This window comes from Tripterygium wilfordii, chromosome 13 (assembly GCF_013401445.1).
Source record: "Tripterygium wilfordii isolate XIE 37 chromosome 13, ASM1340144v1, whole genome shotgun sequence".
NCBI lineage: Eukaryota > Viridiplantae > Streptophyta > Magnoliopsida > Celastrales > Celastraceae > Tripterygium > Tripterygium wilfordii.
The window spans coordinates 2,451,351-2,467,939 of NC_052244.1; the positions used below are offsets into that span (position 1 = coordinate 2,451,351).

General features: G+C 38.3%; 2 protein-coding genes across 28 annotated transcripts; one reads left to right on the plus strand and one right to left on the minus strand.

The window, feature by feature from the left end:
- Nucleotides 1-665: 665 nt before the first annotated feature.
- LOC120012798 (probable 3-deoxy-D-manno-octulosonic acid transferase, mitochondrial) lies at nucleotides 666-10,012 on the plus strand. Of its 24 annotated transcripts, none has more exons than XM_038864305.1 (16): nucleotides 666-923; nucleotides 1,018-1,111; nucleotides 1,399-1,441; nucleotides 1,806-1,928; nucleotides 2,292-2,411; nucleotides 2,487-2,565; nucleotides 2,872-2,988; nucleotides 3,499-3,596; nucleotides 4,632-4,722; nucleotides 6,669-6,788; nucleotides 6,871-6,941; nucleotides 7,611-7,846; nucleotides 8,225-8,335; nucleotides 8,461-8,632; nucleotides 9,263-9,347; nucleotides 9,702-10,012. In XM_038864305.1, the coding sequence occupies exons 1-12, from the start codon at nucleotides 716-718 to the stop codon at nucleotides 7,803-7,805; spliced, it is 1,359 nt and encodes a 452-aa protein (XP_038720233.1). In that variant the 5' UTR covers nucleotides 666-715; the 3' UTR covers nucleotides 7,806-7,846; nucleotides 8,225-8,335; nucleotides 8,461-8,632; nucleotides 9,263-9,347; nucleotides 9,702-10,012. The 24 variants fall into 24 exon arrangements, with proteins under 24 accessions (XP_038720233.1, XP_038720230.1, XP_038720232.1 ...); XM_038864302.1 differs by having other exon boundaries at nucleotides 8,526-8,632; nucleotides 8,738-9,347; nucleotides 9,549-10,012; XM_038864304.1 differs by having other exon boundaries at nucleotides 8,526-8,632; nucleotides 8,738-9,347; nucleotides 9,565-10,012.
- A 2,494-nt stretch (nucleotides 10,013-12,506) lies between these two features.
- LOC120013606 lies at nucleotides 12,507-16,469 on the minus strand. Of its 4 annotated transcripts, none has more exons than XM_038865476.1 (7): nucleotides 15,466-16,468; nucleotides 15,050-15,194; nucleotides 14,885-14,938; nucleotides 14,697-14,788; nucleotides 13,661-13,896; nucleotides 13,236-13,309; nucleotides 12,507-12,851 (listed from the first exon to the last, which is right to left on the minus strand). In XM_038865476.1, the coding sequence occupies exons 1-6, from the start codon at nucleotides 16,272-16,274 to the stop codon at nucleotides 13,272-13,274; spliced, it is 1,374 nt and encodes a 457-aa protein (XP_038721404.1). In that variant the 5' UTR covers nucleotides 16,275-16,468; the 3' UTR covers nucleotides 12,507-12,851; nucleotides 13,236-13,271. The 4 variants fall into 4 exon arrangements, with proteins under 4 accessions (XP_038721404.1, XP_038721403.1, XP_038721401.1 ...); XM_038865475.1 differs by having other exon boundaries at nucleotides 13,236-13,406; nucleotides 15,466-16,461; XM_038865473.1 differs by lacking the exon at nucleotides 12,507-12,851 and adding an exon at nucleotides 12,858-13,008 and having other exon boundaries at nucleotides 13,236-13,406.
- Nucleotides 16,470-16,589: the final 120 nt, after the last annotated feature.

Consider the following 16,589-nt stretch of genomic DNA (forward strand, 5'->3'; position numbering starts at 1 on the left):
TTTCCTCTTCTTTTTTTTTTAATAATAATTTAAAACTTTTTTAGATAATGTTGTTTATAATATTATAAATTTTTTTAAGTAATAATTTCAAACTTCAAATTAAATTTAGAAATAATTTATACTTTATACCTACAATAACTTATAAATTTATAATTTAAGTATTTATAAAAATTTAAAATTACAAACAAAATAAACTTTCCAAGGCTATAAGGTCTATAAATTTCATCAAGCATATGACAACTTATTTTAGCAAAAATTCGATTAAACCGGATTTCGCATAAATTCTATTTAGACCGGCTAAAGTATATAAACCCTGCAAGAGGAGAACTAAACTCTTGTCTTGATGCCTATCAAAATTCAAAACAAAGAAACTCTTGTCCTATTATCATTATCCTGTGGGCCCTACAAAAAATACCCGAGGAAAGATTGGGTCGCGAAACTTCCAAATCGTGGGCCCTTAACTACCCAGGCTTAAATTCTTCCTGAAAAACAAGGGAATCATGGGCCCAACTCAACATACGATATTACGATCCAACAAGTTTCGTACAGGGGGCCCAGGTCCACTAAATCAAAATATGGGACCCAAAGCGAAACTTCCTTATTATTTATTTCCACCGCCCTACTGTAACGGCTAAATAACACTTTTCAGCGATAAATATATCGAAACAGCGAAATCGTAAGTAGACATTAGCGGGAAAAACCCTAAAGGACGAGAATGGCTGTCGCGAGTCTAACGAAGGGAATGGTAGTGTACAACATATACAGGGCAGTGACCTACGGTCTATCACCGCTGTTGCACATTCATCTACAGTGGCGCAAGCTCCGCGGCCTCGAACACCCCACCCGCTGGCCTGAGCGCCTCGCTCGCCCGTCTCTCTCTCGCCCGGACGGTCCCCTCATATGGTTCCATGCTGTCTCTCTAGGTTTCCTCTCTATTTTGTTACTGTATTATAATTTCTCTCTCCGTTTAGTTGATTTATATATACACACACGGCTGGTTTTTCATATTTTATGTAGGCGAGGGTTTGGCTGCGATTCCTGTTATCAGAAAGTGCGTTGAATGGAGGCCTGATTTGAACATATTGATGACAACCACCACGGCATCTGCATTGTAAGGCTATGCTCCATTCTGTTTGGTTTTCCTTATTTTTATTTTGTATTCTATGGTATCCGTTGTGAAATTAGGAGGTTTACAGGTTTATTGATTAAAGAAGGGAAAGAGAAAGAAGGAAGGGTAGTGGTTGAAACTTGAAACACACATTGAACATTCTAGAATAAAACACACCATTAATATGTCATTTAATTTGGCTTTTATTGTTCAAAAATAATTTGCACACTATTATAACTCTGTAGATTTTTTGCAAAACGATTTGAGAAAGCCTAATTTTCTTTGTGCAGTGAAGTCATAAAGAATCGGCTTCCAAGTACTGTCATATACCAGGTAGTTCTTTTGGGTTCCTTGTGGGATTGGTTCAGTTTGTGGCTGAATGTTTGACGGTTTTGTGAATTTTGATTTCCAATTCGTTCAGATCGTCAATATATATAGAAAGATTTTGTTGTCTAAGATTAGTACAGACATGGTCTTGTTGGCTCAACAGGTTGGATTCACTGTTTTTCATATCCTGCAGGACTAGATATCTCCCACAATGATATTTGTGGTCTGATATATATGCCTTTTTCATTAGCAGTTAAAGATTTTGTTATCGATTGAAGTAGAGCTTGGCCATTGCTTATGTCACATTTATTTAAATGACAACATACATGTAACATTCTCATTGAAATAATTGTATTGTTTATTGGACCAGTTTGCGCCACTGGACACCCCCACTGCCATGGATGCTTTCCTTGCGTATTGGAAGCCAAGTGCAGTCATATTAGTGGAGAGTGAGCTGTGGCCAAATCTTATTCTTAGCGCTTCAGGAATGGGTGTAAGTGTAAATTTATTTGGACTTTCTAACGATTATTTTCATTATGCAATCTGCAGTGACCCCATGGCTATTTGAATACGTGCCTGCATACCTTTTTTTGAGTAATTGTTACATTAACATTTCAATTGAGAATATAGATCCCATGTGTGGTAATGTAATGGTTTTGGACTGGTGCTGTGGCATATTCTTAATAGGGACTTTCCTCAGTACCACAGTAGGTTGTAATTGTATATGCACAGGCACTTTTAAACCATTTATAAAGTTCTACTTGCTCTCTATTTGGGGCTGTCTTTGTGGTTTTATTTTTATCTGTTGTTTTGTTATGTTTAGCTTCTCTTATTCATAACCATTAATACTTTTCAGATTGCGTTGGCATTGTTAAATGCCCGAGTGTCTGAGAGGTCCTTCAGGAAATGGTCAGGGCCAGTTCTTCTTCCACTGATTTCGTTAATGCTATCAAAATTTTCTTTGATAGTGCCGTTGGTATGTACTTCTTTATTTATTCAGTAAATTAATTTGTTTACCATTTTGTTATCACCAATTTGTTTCTTTGCACAGAGCAATGTGCAGGCAATCCATTTTCAGGTGCTGCAAGCCTCACCGTTCATCATTAATTTTTCTGGTGACTTGAAGTATGGTATGGGTTAATTCTTTGCAGGAAATTCGTACATCCCCAATGTGTTAGAAACCTGTTGACCTAAAAAAGTAGTTTTTGATGAATACACGAATAATATACCCATAGCACATATTAACTTGTGTTAGGTAAATTTCAGTGGCATAATTTTTTGAAATAGCTTTGAAAACAAATTTACCATCTGCAGTTCATTATTTAAAGATAAATATGCAAGTTTTTATTATTCATTTATCTTCTTATTTTTAATTGTCTATTGAGGAGGTAACATAAGGATACGTTTTAACCTGAAGTTACCAAATTTTCCTTCAGCTATAAGAGAATATGGAGCTGCCGAGCCAGGGATGCGAGGCGTTGATAGTCTGAAGGCACAACTTGCCAACAAGAGGGTTTGGATGGCTGCTTCTATCCACAAGGGTGAAGAACAAGGTGACACCCTTCGTATTCTGCCTCTGTTACAACATTGTAATTCGAATTTGGGGGGTCTTTCATGCATCGAAAATCTATGTGAATTTCTGGCCCCTAGATAGAGATCGGTTCTTGAATTACAGGAGCTGACCAGAGGAGTCTTTTTCTTCTGGTTTTCCTGTTTTACTGAACTGCTGGCTCTTAACCCCTTTCCAAGTTCTTTGGTCTTAGATTTTTCACATCTTTGTGGTGTCCTCTTCTATGCTCCTCAATCCATATGTAAGTGCATCAAGCGTTAGTTCTTCTGCTAAGGTTCTCTCACAACTATGTCCTTTCAAATTTATGGATGCTTGAGTAATTCATTAAGTAAAAATAAGGGGATGGGTGATGCTTTAGGCTATTCTAGCCTTCATTTTAATGTAGGCTGTCAGTAGGCTATTCGTCTTCTTCCTTTTTATAGTTTTTGTAATTATTATTTTAGTTTTGTTCGTATCCATCTAGTCTGACTTTGTTCACAAATACCATCTGTAGTAATGCTAGAAATCCACAAAATGCTCATGCAATTGCACCATGATCTTCTCACCATTATCGTTCCTCGACACCCGCAGCATGGACAAGAGATTGCTCAAGTATGATACTATTATTCTGATGCAGTTCTTTTCACTAACTAAACTAATAATTGTAGTTTCAGACCTGGTTATGATTGTTGTGCGCATATGAATGTACATTTTTATAGCTTCGGTGGATAGTTTCTACCCACCACTGAATTTTCAGGAATCATCTTTTAAATTCAAAGGTGGCATGTATAAGCCTGGTGAAACACTTGGTTTTCATGCCTTCGGTTGTGTCTGAAGCCAGCCAGTGACCGAGAATACTAATAGTCAGTTATAAATAATTTTTTTATTCTCATTTATTTAGTTATTTCATTGTATGAGGCTTCTGTATGAAAGCATTCATAATATTCTCACCCCAAATGCTCATGAACTTTGATTTTCCTAATTGACGAGTTACTTCTCTTTGCTTGTCATTGTGCAGATGGATGGCCATCTTTTTCTAAATAAATTTTTTTAATGAAATATCAAACTATAAATATGTTACTGGTATATCCAACCCTCAGTTAAGTTAGAGTGTTACTCAAATGTTGTCTTGGTATTTTACCATACTTAACAGCCATCATGTGGTTGCTGTGAGTTGAAAAATGAAGTTTTCAATTAGGAACTTTTTTTAGGATGAGCTAGCGAAACCTACATGAAGTGGACATCTGGCCCTGCTGTTACTCGTTTCTTACTCTTAGTATTTCTCAGTTATGTCAGTTTTTAGATCTGTTCTGTGAAATGAAAGACTACCCTTTTACAAGCTATTGGCTCATAACTTGCGTTTTGTTAAAATGCCCTGCTGCCATGGGGATAAAATCTGCCTGTCACTTTGTCAATGTGCTTTTTTTTTTGTTAGTAAAATAATATTTAGGAATCTGGCGGGATAATAAGTGATAAAACTCAATATGACTAATTTGGGAATTTTTCCAGTATTAGGATTTTTTTATTTATCTTTTTTTTTTCTTGTGATAAAATGCTGTATTCTGTATTGATAAAAATGCGTTTATTCTGTATTGTGTAATTTCATCCTTGTTCAATGGTTTGATAGTGGGCTTACCCATCATGCAGAAATGGCGGGAGGAAGGGCAGAAAGTAGCATTGAGATCTCAACATGATATGATTGTATCAGGAACAAATATATATGTGGTCGACACTTTAGGTTTGCTAACACTGTCCTTGTTCTACATCATTTTACATCCTGCAACCGGCAATTTTTTTATCAGCTATGAGTGTGCATTACTTCTCAATTGTTTAGCTCTTATCCATGGTTGATGTGGACTTTTTTTGCCCTTATATTTACAGAAAAGTGAGAAAACTTAATGAAGTTCTACTAAGGTGCATGATCATATTTGTATTGTAGATAAAGATGTGAAAGATCTATAAACTGGATTTAAAAGAAATATTACTTGCGGTGGGTGATATTGGATGGTTGAAACTAGATGTTGATACGATAAGTGACGAGACAAGAGTAGGTCTATTAGAAAACACTTGTGAGAAGTTGGGTTCACCTGATTGTGAACCAAGATTAGAGATGAGCATATCCTGTTCATGTTATTAGGAATCATGTATTTAACTTAAAATGCTTCTAAAATGAGAAAAAAATGGAATCGTTTCTATAATCTTTCAGCCATTGTGAGTTCATACAGCTTGCAAATGAACTAGAAAACTTTGTGTGATCCTAACAGTCTACCAAAAGCCCAAAGGTTTAGTTAGCTTGACTGTCGTTCGTTCTCGCCCAAATGGATGGTTTTGTAGAGCACAATTTTCTATCATGCGCTTTTCAAGCGTGAGGAGGGCCAGGAGGCCACCCCTCGAGAGTTGAAGATCAATTTTCCCTTTCTCTTTGGATGCTAGCTGGCCTATACTTCTCATTCCATATTAGGATTCTGTATTTTAAAAATTTTTTTTTGCATCTTACCAGTTACCAGTGGGTTGGTCCAGAATGTTTGCTCCTTGCTTTATCTTAGCTGCATAAATTTGGTCATAGGTAAAGGCTGATTGTTTTCTCTTGCACTTAATTGTGTTTGGATGGTGTTTATCTTGACAATCACGTAGCCTGTTTTGAAGTAACTTCCTGGGAAAAGGTAGAAATTTTCCTTAATACTTAATTTCCATTGACCAATATGGATCTTGCCAATTGTACAACCTTTTCAGAGAGTAAGACAATTAGCGTTGGAGCAATTTGGTGCCCTTTTCCTATCCTGTTTATAAAGGTGGTGGCATGGAAATATGGAATGAAGTCTTTTTCTCCGAAAAACCTAAGGCACAATTCAAATTTCAAAATATATCAGCTAGTTGAATCATATATCTTTTTGTTTTTCACAATGAAGAAGGAAAGAACTCGTGCTTTTGATCCTCCAAAGACGGGGTGCTAACAACTTTGCTAGTGGCAACATTTATAGAAGCTATCAATCGAGAATTCAAGTGACAACATTTTGTTGATCTTCTCGTATCTGCAATCTGGAGCAAATCTTGGGATAGTGGTAATGTTGCTTTACCATGCTTAGATGTCACAGGTTCACACTGACAGAAACATCTGCATTTCAGGTGTAAAGCTAAATACATCTGCTCTTCCTGGACCTTGGCACTACTATGGGAGCCTTGTACTGTTGTACACTGAGTGTTGTTTCGTCCAACTCATATTTGCAATCAGCCAGGTTGCCGTTGTTAAAAAAAACACTTGCATATATTGAAAAACGCTTACATATATTCAAAACATATAGGAAGGTTAAGGAATAAAAGCATGATTAAAAGTATAGGAAGGTTTGTCAGATATTGAATTTTCTTGTTGGTCAAATATATGCATAGCAAGGCTCTACTTGAATAAAGAATCAATTTTATATGGCCTGGTGGGTCCTATGTCAAAATTTTCCATCCCAAGTGTTTGCTTTCTAAATTCCAGTGTTGCAATGCACGATAATGAATATGTTGAATTCCGAAATTTTGAAGCCCTGCTGAGACTGAAATTTTCATAAAAGTCAAATAAATGTTCATTGAACTTAATCGTTCAAGTAGGTTGAACATCGGATCTTACACCAATGGGCCCTCATACGACTTTTTTGGAAATATTGGTATATTATTATATCTCCAGCACTTATTTTGCAGGTGAATTGAGAGACCTGTATAAGTTAACACCAATAGCTGTGATTGGAGGTTCTTTCTATGCTGGATCAGCTGGTCACAACATATCAGAAGCTGCTGCAGCGGGCTGTGCTGTTTTGACTGGTTATTATCTGCTCTACTATGATCTGCTTCAAAAAAGTTTTTAATGTACTGATGTTGAGGATTTTAAATTGGCACCTTTCAGGTTATCATGTGGGGCATTTCTCACATATGTTGCAGGAAATGCAACGATTGAATCCTTTGTCAGTTCTGCAGGTTAGGGGAATCACTTTACATATGTATTAATTTATGGTTTCTGGAAATATGCATTGCCTTTTGGGGGGTGGTACTTCTTGTTTTTGTCAGTTTTATTTGCCACATGGGAACATTTACATGAAGCTGTGATGTTGCAGATGAAATTCAGATTAGATTATGTCAAAGGTTTCTATGTTGTTGGTCTTTCTACCAAATTAAATTATTAAATAAAGAAAATTAAGTAACATAGTTCCACTACAGGTAATCAGCCTAGGGTAGATTGAGTAAGAAGAAGTGCTAAACACATTGTGCTGTAAGTACTTTCAACTCTTGGATCTCAGGTGAGGACCTACTCTGGTGCAACTGAGTTAGCACTTTTCTGTCTAGTGGATGGATAATACTTTTTCACTGAGTAATGGTTGAATTTGGTTTGAACATCCCATTATAAATTAAAGGACAAAAAAGATGCCTTAACATTGGAAAGGGAAACAAAGTGCACCAAATCCCTATTCTGCTCACCTGTTTACTCAAAACCCTCCAAATACCTGCCATGTAGATAGTTTGCTCAGTGAATAACTTTATCCCACCCTACTCAGTTACCTTAGCAGCTTAGCCTATTTACTAAATCTGCTGAACGTAGGCTAATTTCTCCCTTTTGGGGACTGGCCCCAATTCTCGCTTCACTCTCAGGTATCAGGAAAATCCGAACTTGAAGAAGCCATGCTGGAGCTCTTCGCTGATGCTGAAGTTCTGGAAGCACGTCGTAAAGCAGCAAAAGAAGCAGTTCATTCTCTATCAAATGGTGTCATTGCCAATATGTGGAATTTATTAAATGTCCATGTTTTCAGAAAGGCCTTGTCCTGTGAAGTAAATGCTGGCATTTAAAAAGAGTGAGAATGAGACATGCAATTGCCTTCAGAATTGAGGTAAACGAGCAAATTAGAATACTGTTCCGAAGTAATTGTAGCTCAAGCTGTTTGCTTAAGAAACCAGTGCCATGTCATTGCTACTATGTGGAATTTATTAAATGTCCATGTTTTCAGAAGGCTTTGTCCTGTGAAGTCTGGCATCTAAAAAAAGGGTGAGAATTAGACATGCAATTGCCTTCAGAATTAGGGTAAACAAAAATGGCATTTGTTATGACTTATGAGTCCATGCAAATTAGATTCATGTTTCAAAGTAATTGTAGCTAAAGCTGTTTGCTTAAGAAATCAGCGCCATGCATTACCGTTTGCCAAGGCCACTATTGACTGGTTGCTCTCCTGTTCAACTATGTTTGATGTAAAAATCACTTTTGCCTGCAGAAATTAGTGGGCAGACAAAATTGCTTTCACTCAATAACGGGACAATCTGACCAAACAAGTTTTCATATTAGCTCTGCATCAATGTCACAAGTAGATGAAGAATTATACCAGGTCACTTTCAAACCCACGTTTGTTACCATGTTGTATACGTAGCATCCTTTGTAGTTTTCGCTCACTTTGAGTTTAATGTAAGAATTTACAAATTCAAGAAATGTTTGTGTTTTTCTTGTTCTTAGCTTTCGAATTTCATTTGGTGATATTTTGTAAGCACAAACCTCTGAGTTGCTCCACTGGATTGCAGTCCATAAATCTTCAGACTGGTTCAATTTCAGTTGCCTTTTACTTCAGAATGTGAAGCTTGAGGGACTCAAACATCACTTAAGTGGGAGAGTATGGATGTTGCAGGAGGTAAGAAGATCCAACCTATTATACATGGTCTTGACACTCTAACCCATTTTAGACATTACTTATGTTACATGTGATTATGGAATCGTCTAACTCTTTTATTAGTAGATCCTGGCAGATCCTCCCTGATATGCTGGTTTCGGGTTCCCCGGATTACTCTGAGTCCTATTGATGTATAATCATGGATAATGCGAGAATGTTTTAGCTTGTTGCTTTGTTTGTAGTAGTTTGCCAGTTATTAGTTTGTACGTTTTATTGTTAGAGGGGCAGTCAATACCTCAGAGCTTTAATGAAGTGATTTCTATTTGCCCAAGTTCAACATCTGCACAACTTGTTTATTTCCAACCATCACTGTGTGGCTATGTGTCATGCATGTGTGCATGTGAATGTGGTGCAGTATGGTGTGACAGTCTGTTAAAATGAAATCTTTCACCCTTTGTGAAAAATCGGGTGGTTCAAGTAATATGCTCTTACACAAACCCTTTCCCAGTATCCCCTACAATAACGCTAAGTTCCTGGGAGGGACATCAGGATGCAATTTCTTCTCACCTCCACATAGCTTGTGCGATACGTTGACTATTTTCTGCTTCAAACTCTTTCCTATGTTGCATGTGGAATGCTCTATCTGGTCAGCCATGAAGTGAGATTTCAGATACTAATGTCAAGGGTTTGAGTATTGAAGACTTGGAGCGGATTTGGGTTGGAATTTATGATCAAGGTAATCCTCTCCTGTTACTTCCATTCCAAACTTGTGCATTTATATCCCTATGACCTACTAATGCTTTGGCATTTTAATTAGTTAGTGACAAATAAAAATGAAAATCACTTGTTGTTAGTTGTTACAAGTTACGTTGCCTCTTTCAGAATGTAACCGTGTGAATAATGTGCTTGCCAATTTACTTGGGTCTTATGCTGATAGGTTGTTAGTTTGGCAGCGTTTTCTGTGCTTGGATAAAATAGTTCCCAACACTTGGAGGTGCATGGTGAAGAAATAGCCAGCCATCTTATTTATGTTTGGAAATGCATCGTCTTCTCTTCACGTGGTCTAACATTGTATTGCTCTGTCTTCTAGGATTTGACACATGCTCACATGTGGAATGCATTGCTGAGTTTGAAATTTGTGACAAGCAGCCTTTAGCGGTATATTTTGAATGGTAATTTCTCTGGTGTTATTTAGTTTGTACCATAAACTGCTGATGCTCTGATAGAAACTGGAACTGCCATGACTCTGTTGGGTAGGTGCATTGATTGAATATATGTGTATCACTTGCTATGGAAATAATTCTCAAATCCTCAACAGATGATTCCACGAATCCCTTGGTCGATTAATCTACACCTCAGCAGCAGTGCTGGAATTGAAATTGAAAAAAAAAAAAAAACACAGTACTCATATTTTGGATTACCTTCTTGATGATGGAATTTGTTTGCTTAGGGGTGTGGTTATGCACATGTTTGTGTCTTCATTCCTTGTGAAAAGCAATAAGAACATTGAAAGTAAAGGTATCTAAACTATATATGCTATAAATTAAGCCCCATAGCAAGTGCCTTGGCTGATGCTTTTGTAGAAGATTCTATTTATTAAAATGGAAGGGAGTCAGTTTACATTGGACATTCAGTGAAGGATGTATTATTAAAACATGAAGACATTGCTATCGTGGGTTTTTGATGGGGAGTGATGAACAAGGATTAGGTCTCTGGCTAATCAAGACCACAGTTGGGCAACTTTGTTTACAGAGAAAATAAAGAACATGAAAATTACAGGATTAGACATTTGCACAGACATGCAATGGACACGAATGAATGAATGCATGCATGCCCTTCTAAATGTATTATGTTGTTGAACTTTTAACTCTTTGGTGGTTTATTAGGACCATATAGGTTCATGTAGTACAAAAGCTTTCTTAAACTATTGTCACTTGTCTCTCTGCTTGCTTTTAAAATATTTTGGGGTTAATTATATTTTTAGTCATCGGAAGATTGGCTTTGTTCATATTTAGCATCAAAAAATTTTTTGTTACAAAGTGATCACTCATTGTTTCAAAATGAGACAATTCAAGGATTCGGGTAGATTTTGAACAGTTCGGTCAGGCTTTTGACTGATGTGGCATTTATTCAACAAATTTTGATCAAAAAATAATTATGTGGAAATTTGACATACGACTTGTAAATTCCATCAAAATAAAAAATTAATAAAAAATACATGTTACTAAAAAAAAAAACTTAATATGTTACTCTACCTTCATCTCTCCCATTGGTGGTGGTGGTAGTGATGAAGAAGGCGGCAGTAGGAGCGGTGGTGGTGAGTGCACGGGCAGCGATGCTGGCCTTGGATCGGAAGGTGCCAGTAAACCCAAGATGCTCATCTCCTATGTCCAATCTACCTATTGAGTATGTTTTTCTCTTACCAGATCTACCTAGACATAGTCAATGAATGGGTTTGATTCAAATCCTTAAGTTTGGCCTGCCAAATGGATCTGATTCAAATCTCGAATTCCTTCTAGCTTTATGGGTTTTGTAGGAGCCATATGGGTTTGATTCAAAGGAAGGTTACTAGTATGATTCTATGAGAGAAAGTTGCAGAGAAGATCTGGCAGTGAGGCTCGCCATGGCAGTAGCAGAGTATGAGAGAGGAGAGAGGAGAGAGAATGAGGGGTTGGGGAAAGTGAGATCTGGACCGTTGGATTTTTTTTGCCACATAAGCATATGTTTACCAATAAAATTATAATAAATGCCATGTCAACAAAAGTTCTGCCCAAAATTGTACCAATTCTGACCGAATCCCCTAATTGTCTCATTTTGAAACATTGAGTGATCACTTTGTAACAAAAAATCTTTCGGTGTTAAATGTGAACGAAGCCAATCTTTCGGTGACTAAAAGTATAATTAACCCTATTTTGTAACTTTTTGTCTTTCATGTCGGTCACATGAACATGATCTAGGTTGAGTATGGTGCTTATGTTTTTGTTGAACATGATTTAGGCGGAATTTATGTTTATGTGCATTAGGTTAGTCATCGAAACCCGTCACATATACATTTTTTCGTGTTTCACTGGACCAAGTATGCTTCGGTTCTTCTATCAAAAAAAAAGTATGATTCGGTTCGGTTGAGATAACGAGATAACTACGGATAGCTTAACCCTCGTGACAGTTTGATACATGAACCTTCACTCTCTTTTTTCTCTTTTTTATGAACTTTTGTGGGTACATGAGCATCATACTTACAAAGCAAACAATGCATCATTGCCTATGGCAGAACTATTCCAACCCCCCCCCCCTCCCTGAAACGCATTCCTAGGTCATCAGCCTGGACTGGAATGTAGGGGCCTGCTGCCCACGTGGCATTTGCATGCATTTCTGTCTCTGTCTAAAGTATGATGGAATGCATATAAGCAAACAAATAAGGAAAAGAAATGTACATGTGTATCGGTAATTTGATCAAAAGAGAACAAGAAGAGATGAGACGGGACTTGAGAGTTGAGACTACACAATTGTAAGAGAACAGTCCACCAAGATGAAATATTTGACCTAATTAACTCCATTAAAATATATTGCAATTTAGGCGTGCTAAGTTCTTTAAACAAACCCTCTATACCTCAGTTCATGTCTTCAAAGTTTTAACCAAAGTAGTTTATGTCATTGGCTATTTGATTAAACAAGCATGGTAGACGGTATCTCAAGTCCAAGACAGAAAAATAAACTTGGTTCCAGCATAAACCCGCAAAATTAACCCTACCGCGTATGGTACTCAGTTATATACATGACGGATATTTTGTGGAAAGAATTGCCAAAACTTGACTCAGTTGTATCCATAACAGATATTTAGTTGACAGAATTAACCAAACTTGTGAAGCAGTAACTGAAAACAACACGAAGAAGCAATGGCAAGACAGATCATCAAAGAAGCAATTTAACTTCAAATGATCAGTTACTAGCATTAGGAAAGCAAATGTCAACGTGGGATTCTTGCCTTCGCATGTATACATCAATGAACCCATACAAATGTCATCAGAGACGTCAAACAGCATAGCTTGAGCGAAGTAAATTAATCGGGTTCTTGGTGAGTGTACATAAGTTACTACAAACTGTATCTTAAAATACAATACCTGTTAATGATCCTCAATATCTCAGCTAATCCTGCCATTTTGATCAATCAGTGTACCAACTTGTTCTCCACATAAGGCTTTTGAGATGTTCCCAGGTTGAAGAAGATTAAATACAACAACTGCACAAGAATCAAAGGATTCAATAAGTACAAAAACTATAATTTAGGAGACAAGTCATATTTTTTATAATTGCTTGACATCGAGAAACAGGAACAATCTGTCCCGCCACCAAAAATATTGACATTTCAATCTTCTTTTTTCCCCCATAGATGCAGCCTGCAATAAAATCAAATGCAAAACCTCAACCTCCACACCATTTTATGTGGGAGGAAAGATGACGTCATGCTAAAAGGCCATGTGGTCAGACCAAGTCGCTATTCAAACAGAAAGTAAAAGCATAACACTCGATGCAATACAAATTATACATGACCAAATGAACAATGTGCGGTATTTATATTAACACGCACTATTGATAGGAGGAAATGCATGGGAAAAATACGAACCAGGTATCCCATTCTCTTCACAGAAGGTCAGTGCCATCATGTCCATTGTTGTAGCACCTCTAGACACCAAGTCCCTGAAAGATATGTGCTCAAAGGTAACATTGTTGTCTCGAGAGTGGCAGTCATAGACACCATCAACATTTGAACCCTTGAGGACTGCCTCAGCATGAACTGACAGAAAAATAATGTCAAGTTGCATTCAAAATCAAAGATGTTTCTTTGAGTGTTCGAGCAAGAGTGAGTGTGAGTGGGGGTGTGTGTGTGTGTGTGTGTGTGTGTGAGAGAGAGAGAGAGAGATCCCAAAAGTGTGAGCTGATGAGTGAGAGGAAGAAAGAATCTAGCAATGGCAAAAAGCGGGAGGAAGAAAAAAAGACACAAATATAAGATATCGTCATGCAAGAAGCGTTAAGGGGGAAGAAATATACTCTCTGAAGCTCGAAGAGCGGCGGCTGTATCAGTGGAAAAGAGTGGATTTCCAGTGCCAGCGCCAACACCACCAAATATTACTACTCTGCCTTTTTCGAGATGCCGAATTGCACGCTGCCTACTGTATAGCTCCGCAACCTCCTGGATTGCAAAAGCAGTTTGCACACGTGCCTGAATACCCATCTTCTCTATTGCTGACTGTAGCAATACAGAGTTCATCACACTTGCCATCATCCTAGATAAAATGATAGTTTGTTCAGCTCATGGAGAATCAATAATAAGTAACGTATCAAGCTTAAACAGAAGTTGGATGGCAAAAATTTACTTAATAACCAATCAACAATATCAATAAAAAAGACACATATCAGTTTCAAGTTACATCAAAACTACCATAGAAGGCTATGGCCTTAAAATCCAAATGCAATGAAATCAACTTAAACCCTGGCATGTAGCAATCTCTCTAAGCATTGACCACTCAAAGGCCCATCTCAAAAAAACAGGGAAGAGAAAAAGGAAAGAAAAACAAAAGGGGACACCTAGATTAACATAATCTAACCAAGAACTTCAGCACTTAACACTTCAAAACAACACTTTTTATTACCTTTTTGCTCACAAGAAATGCTTAGGATGGGAAGTATAGCGTAAGGACTATTGACTTTTGCGGCACATTCTGACAACCAAGTGAACCAAAGATGGTGTACAAAGACAGATGTCATGTTAGTCATCACAGTGTTTAGTATTGGTCTAGATCCATAAAATGAAAGGCAACAGCAAGTGGGCATCAAATCCAACAAAGCTAAGTGCATAAACTTTCAATAAGCTCCACTGAGATTCCATAGCATATCGAGGATCAGTGACAAGTCAAAAATTCACAGAAATAGAATATGTGATACAGAGACAAACATCGCAGCAATAGAAAATGAATAGGCCTAAGCATGAAGCATCATTTACATTCTCAACTTTTGGCATGCCCAAATTAAATGTTTCCAGAGGAAAATAAGCATGCAACATCTCAAGCCTAAGCTAAAAAATTACCCAATTTGGTATGCAGTGCTTCTTTCTAAACCTGTTGCTGTTACCCAAGAGTCTCCACAGAAGAAATTACGACCTCCAACAACGATCGCAACCTGTACATCTCATTAGAACAAGGGAGTCACCACATATCAAATCAAAATCCACAGCAGAAAACTCAAATAATGCAACTAGTAAGAGCAAATTAATACCTGTACACCAAGGCGGCAAACCACTGAAACTTCTCTAGCAATCAGCATTGCCACCTGACAATGAAAAGAACCAATTCAAGTAATGCTAAACCCTAGTACACTTCATGATTGGACTGAATCTGTCACTTGCTGCGCTAACAAGACATAAAAATGATCATAGTGTACCTTTGGATCAATGCTGTTAGGACCAGAACCAGCAAGAGCAACACCACTGATTTTCAAGACAACTCTCCTCCATCTAAGATTTGATGTTGGTTTGGACTTCATGTTACTTATCTGACCCACAGGACTTGATGTTGCTGTTGCATACCTGCCAACATTCAGTACCATTACTATCAAAGTTACGGCAACAACAAAATAAAAGAGCATACCGACTCAGTAGATAATCCTAATAATCTACCAACAGAACTGGTAAGGTAGACGAATTGTTCTCTCTTCATCATCAAGTCAATGGATAAATAAGGAAGTGTCTGCGTTGGGACCTCCAAACAATATCAAAATCACACACTTTTATGGAACAGTAAAAAGCATAGAATATTGTTTCTATCCCCAAATATTCAACCAATATTCAAACAGTCTACCTCTTGGATTGCCTTGCTGCACTCATAGAAGAAGAACCGACGCTCTTATCATCATCGGCGGCCGTCTTCGTGGGAAGGGAATTCCCGACGATCTCCTCCATCTTCTTGAACCAAGGCCAGTGGCTCGCTGAAATGCCGCTATTTTGCATTCTGTGGCGCTCCAGCTTATACCGCTTTTTGAGATTATCGACCTTATTCTTACACTGCTCCACACTCTTGCTCTGCTTCTCGCTCCGCTCGCTCACCGTAACTGCCACCTCCTCCCAGTCCCTACCTCTCAAATTTCCCCTGTTCAGCTGCGTAAACTTGTCCATGTACGCATCCAGCAAGCAAGCAATCGCCTCGTCGCTCCACTCCTCCCGATCCTTCCGGTACTCCGCGCTGCCAGTGCAGGGACTGGGAGACGGCCTCGGCTTCTTGTACGGAGTATAGACGGCCTCTGTGGTGGCCTCAGCCCCATCGCTGCGTTCATCTCTGTCTCTTCGATTATCATTTCTCACATCGACAATCCTGTTCGATTCGTTGTTATTAAAGGTATTACGATCTGGAGCGAAAGGATTCACGTCATGAAAGGCTGGATCGACCCCGTTTTCGTCTTCATCTTTCTCTTCGTCGCCGGATCCGATGTTCTTGGGACTATGAACTGATGAATAGGGGGGTTGAGGTGGCGGCGCATGAATCGGAGTCGATTTGGGCGCAAATGGATGGGGCGGCGCGTACGATTGATGGAGGAGATGTGAGTGATGCTGGGGGGTAGGACTTGTTTGGTCTTCACCGAGGAGAGAGAAATCATCGTCACAAGAGGCCATGGAAGGGAAGGGACGTTACGGTTAGGGATAGCAGTTGGGGGAACGACGACGGCGTTAGAGGAGGAGGATGGGACGGTTGTGGGAAAGGAGACGCGGATATCTTAACGGAAGGCGAAGTGCGTGAGTTATGGAGGATCAGACCGTGACGGACTGTGACGGTCCCGTTAAGTAATGTTACCAGTGTCATGGGTTAATCTGATTCAACTCAACGGAGCGCAATTAATTTCTGAGTTGAAAACAGAAAGAATCGAAAATGATTGGGCGTTTTATTTTTCTGTTGGGCCTGGAGAATTCAGTGGGCCTCGTAGTTTTAGT

Excerpts from the sequence above, each read along its gene's own strand:
- LOC120012798 (XM_038864305.1), top strand. The coding sequence starts at position 716 with ATGGCTGTCGCGAGTCTAACGAAGGGAATGGTAGTGTACAACATATAC. Across the intron at positions 924-1,017 it reads GTTCCATGCTGTCTCTCTAG|GCGAGGGTTTGGCTGCGATT; the intron begins GTTTCCTCTCTA and ends TATTTTATGTAG. Across the intron at positions 6,789-6,870 it reads GGGCTGTGCTGTTTTGACTG|GTTATCATGTGGGGCATTTC; the intron begins GTTATTATCTGC and ends GGCACCTTTCAG.
- LOC120013606 (XM_038865473.1), bottom strand. The coding sequence starts at position 16,274 with ATGGCCTCTTGTGACGATGATTTCTCTCTCCTCGGTGAAGACCAAACA. Across the intron at positions 15,195-15,465 it reads GCAGCAAGGCAATCCAAGAG|GTATGCAACAGCAACATCAA; the intron begins GTAGACTGTTTG and ends GAATGTTGGCAG. Across the intron at positions 14,789-14,884 it reads TTTGCCGCCTTGGTGTACAG|GTTGCGATCGTTGTTGGAGG; the intron begins GTATTAATTTGC and ends TGAGATGTACAG.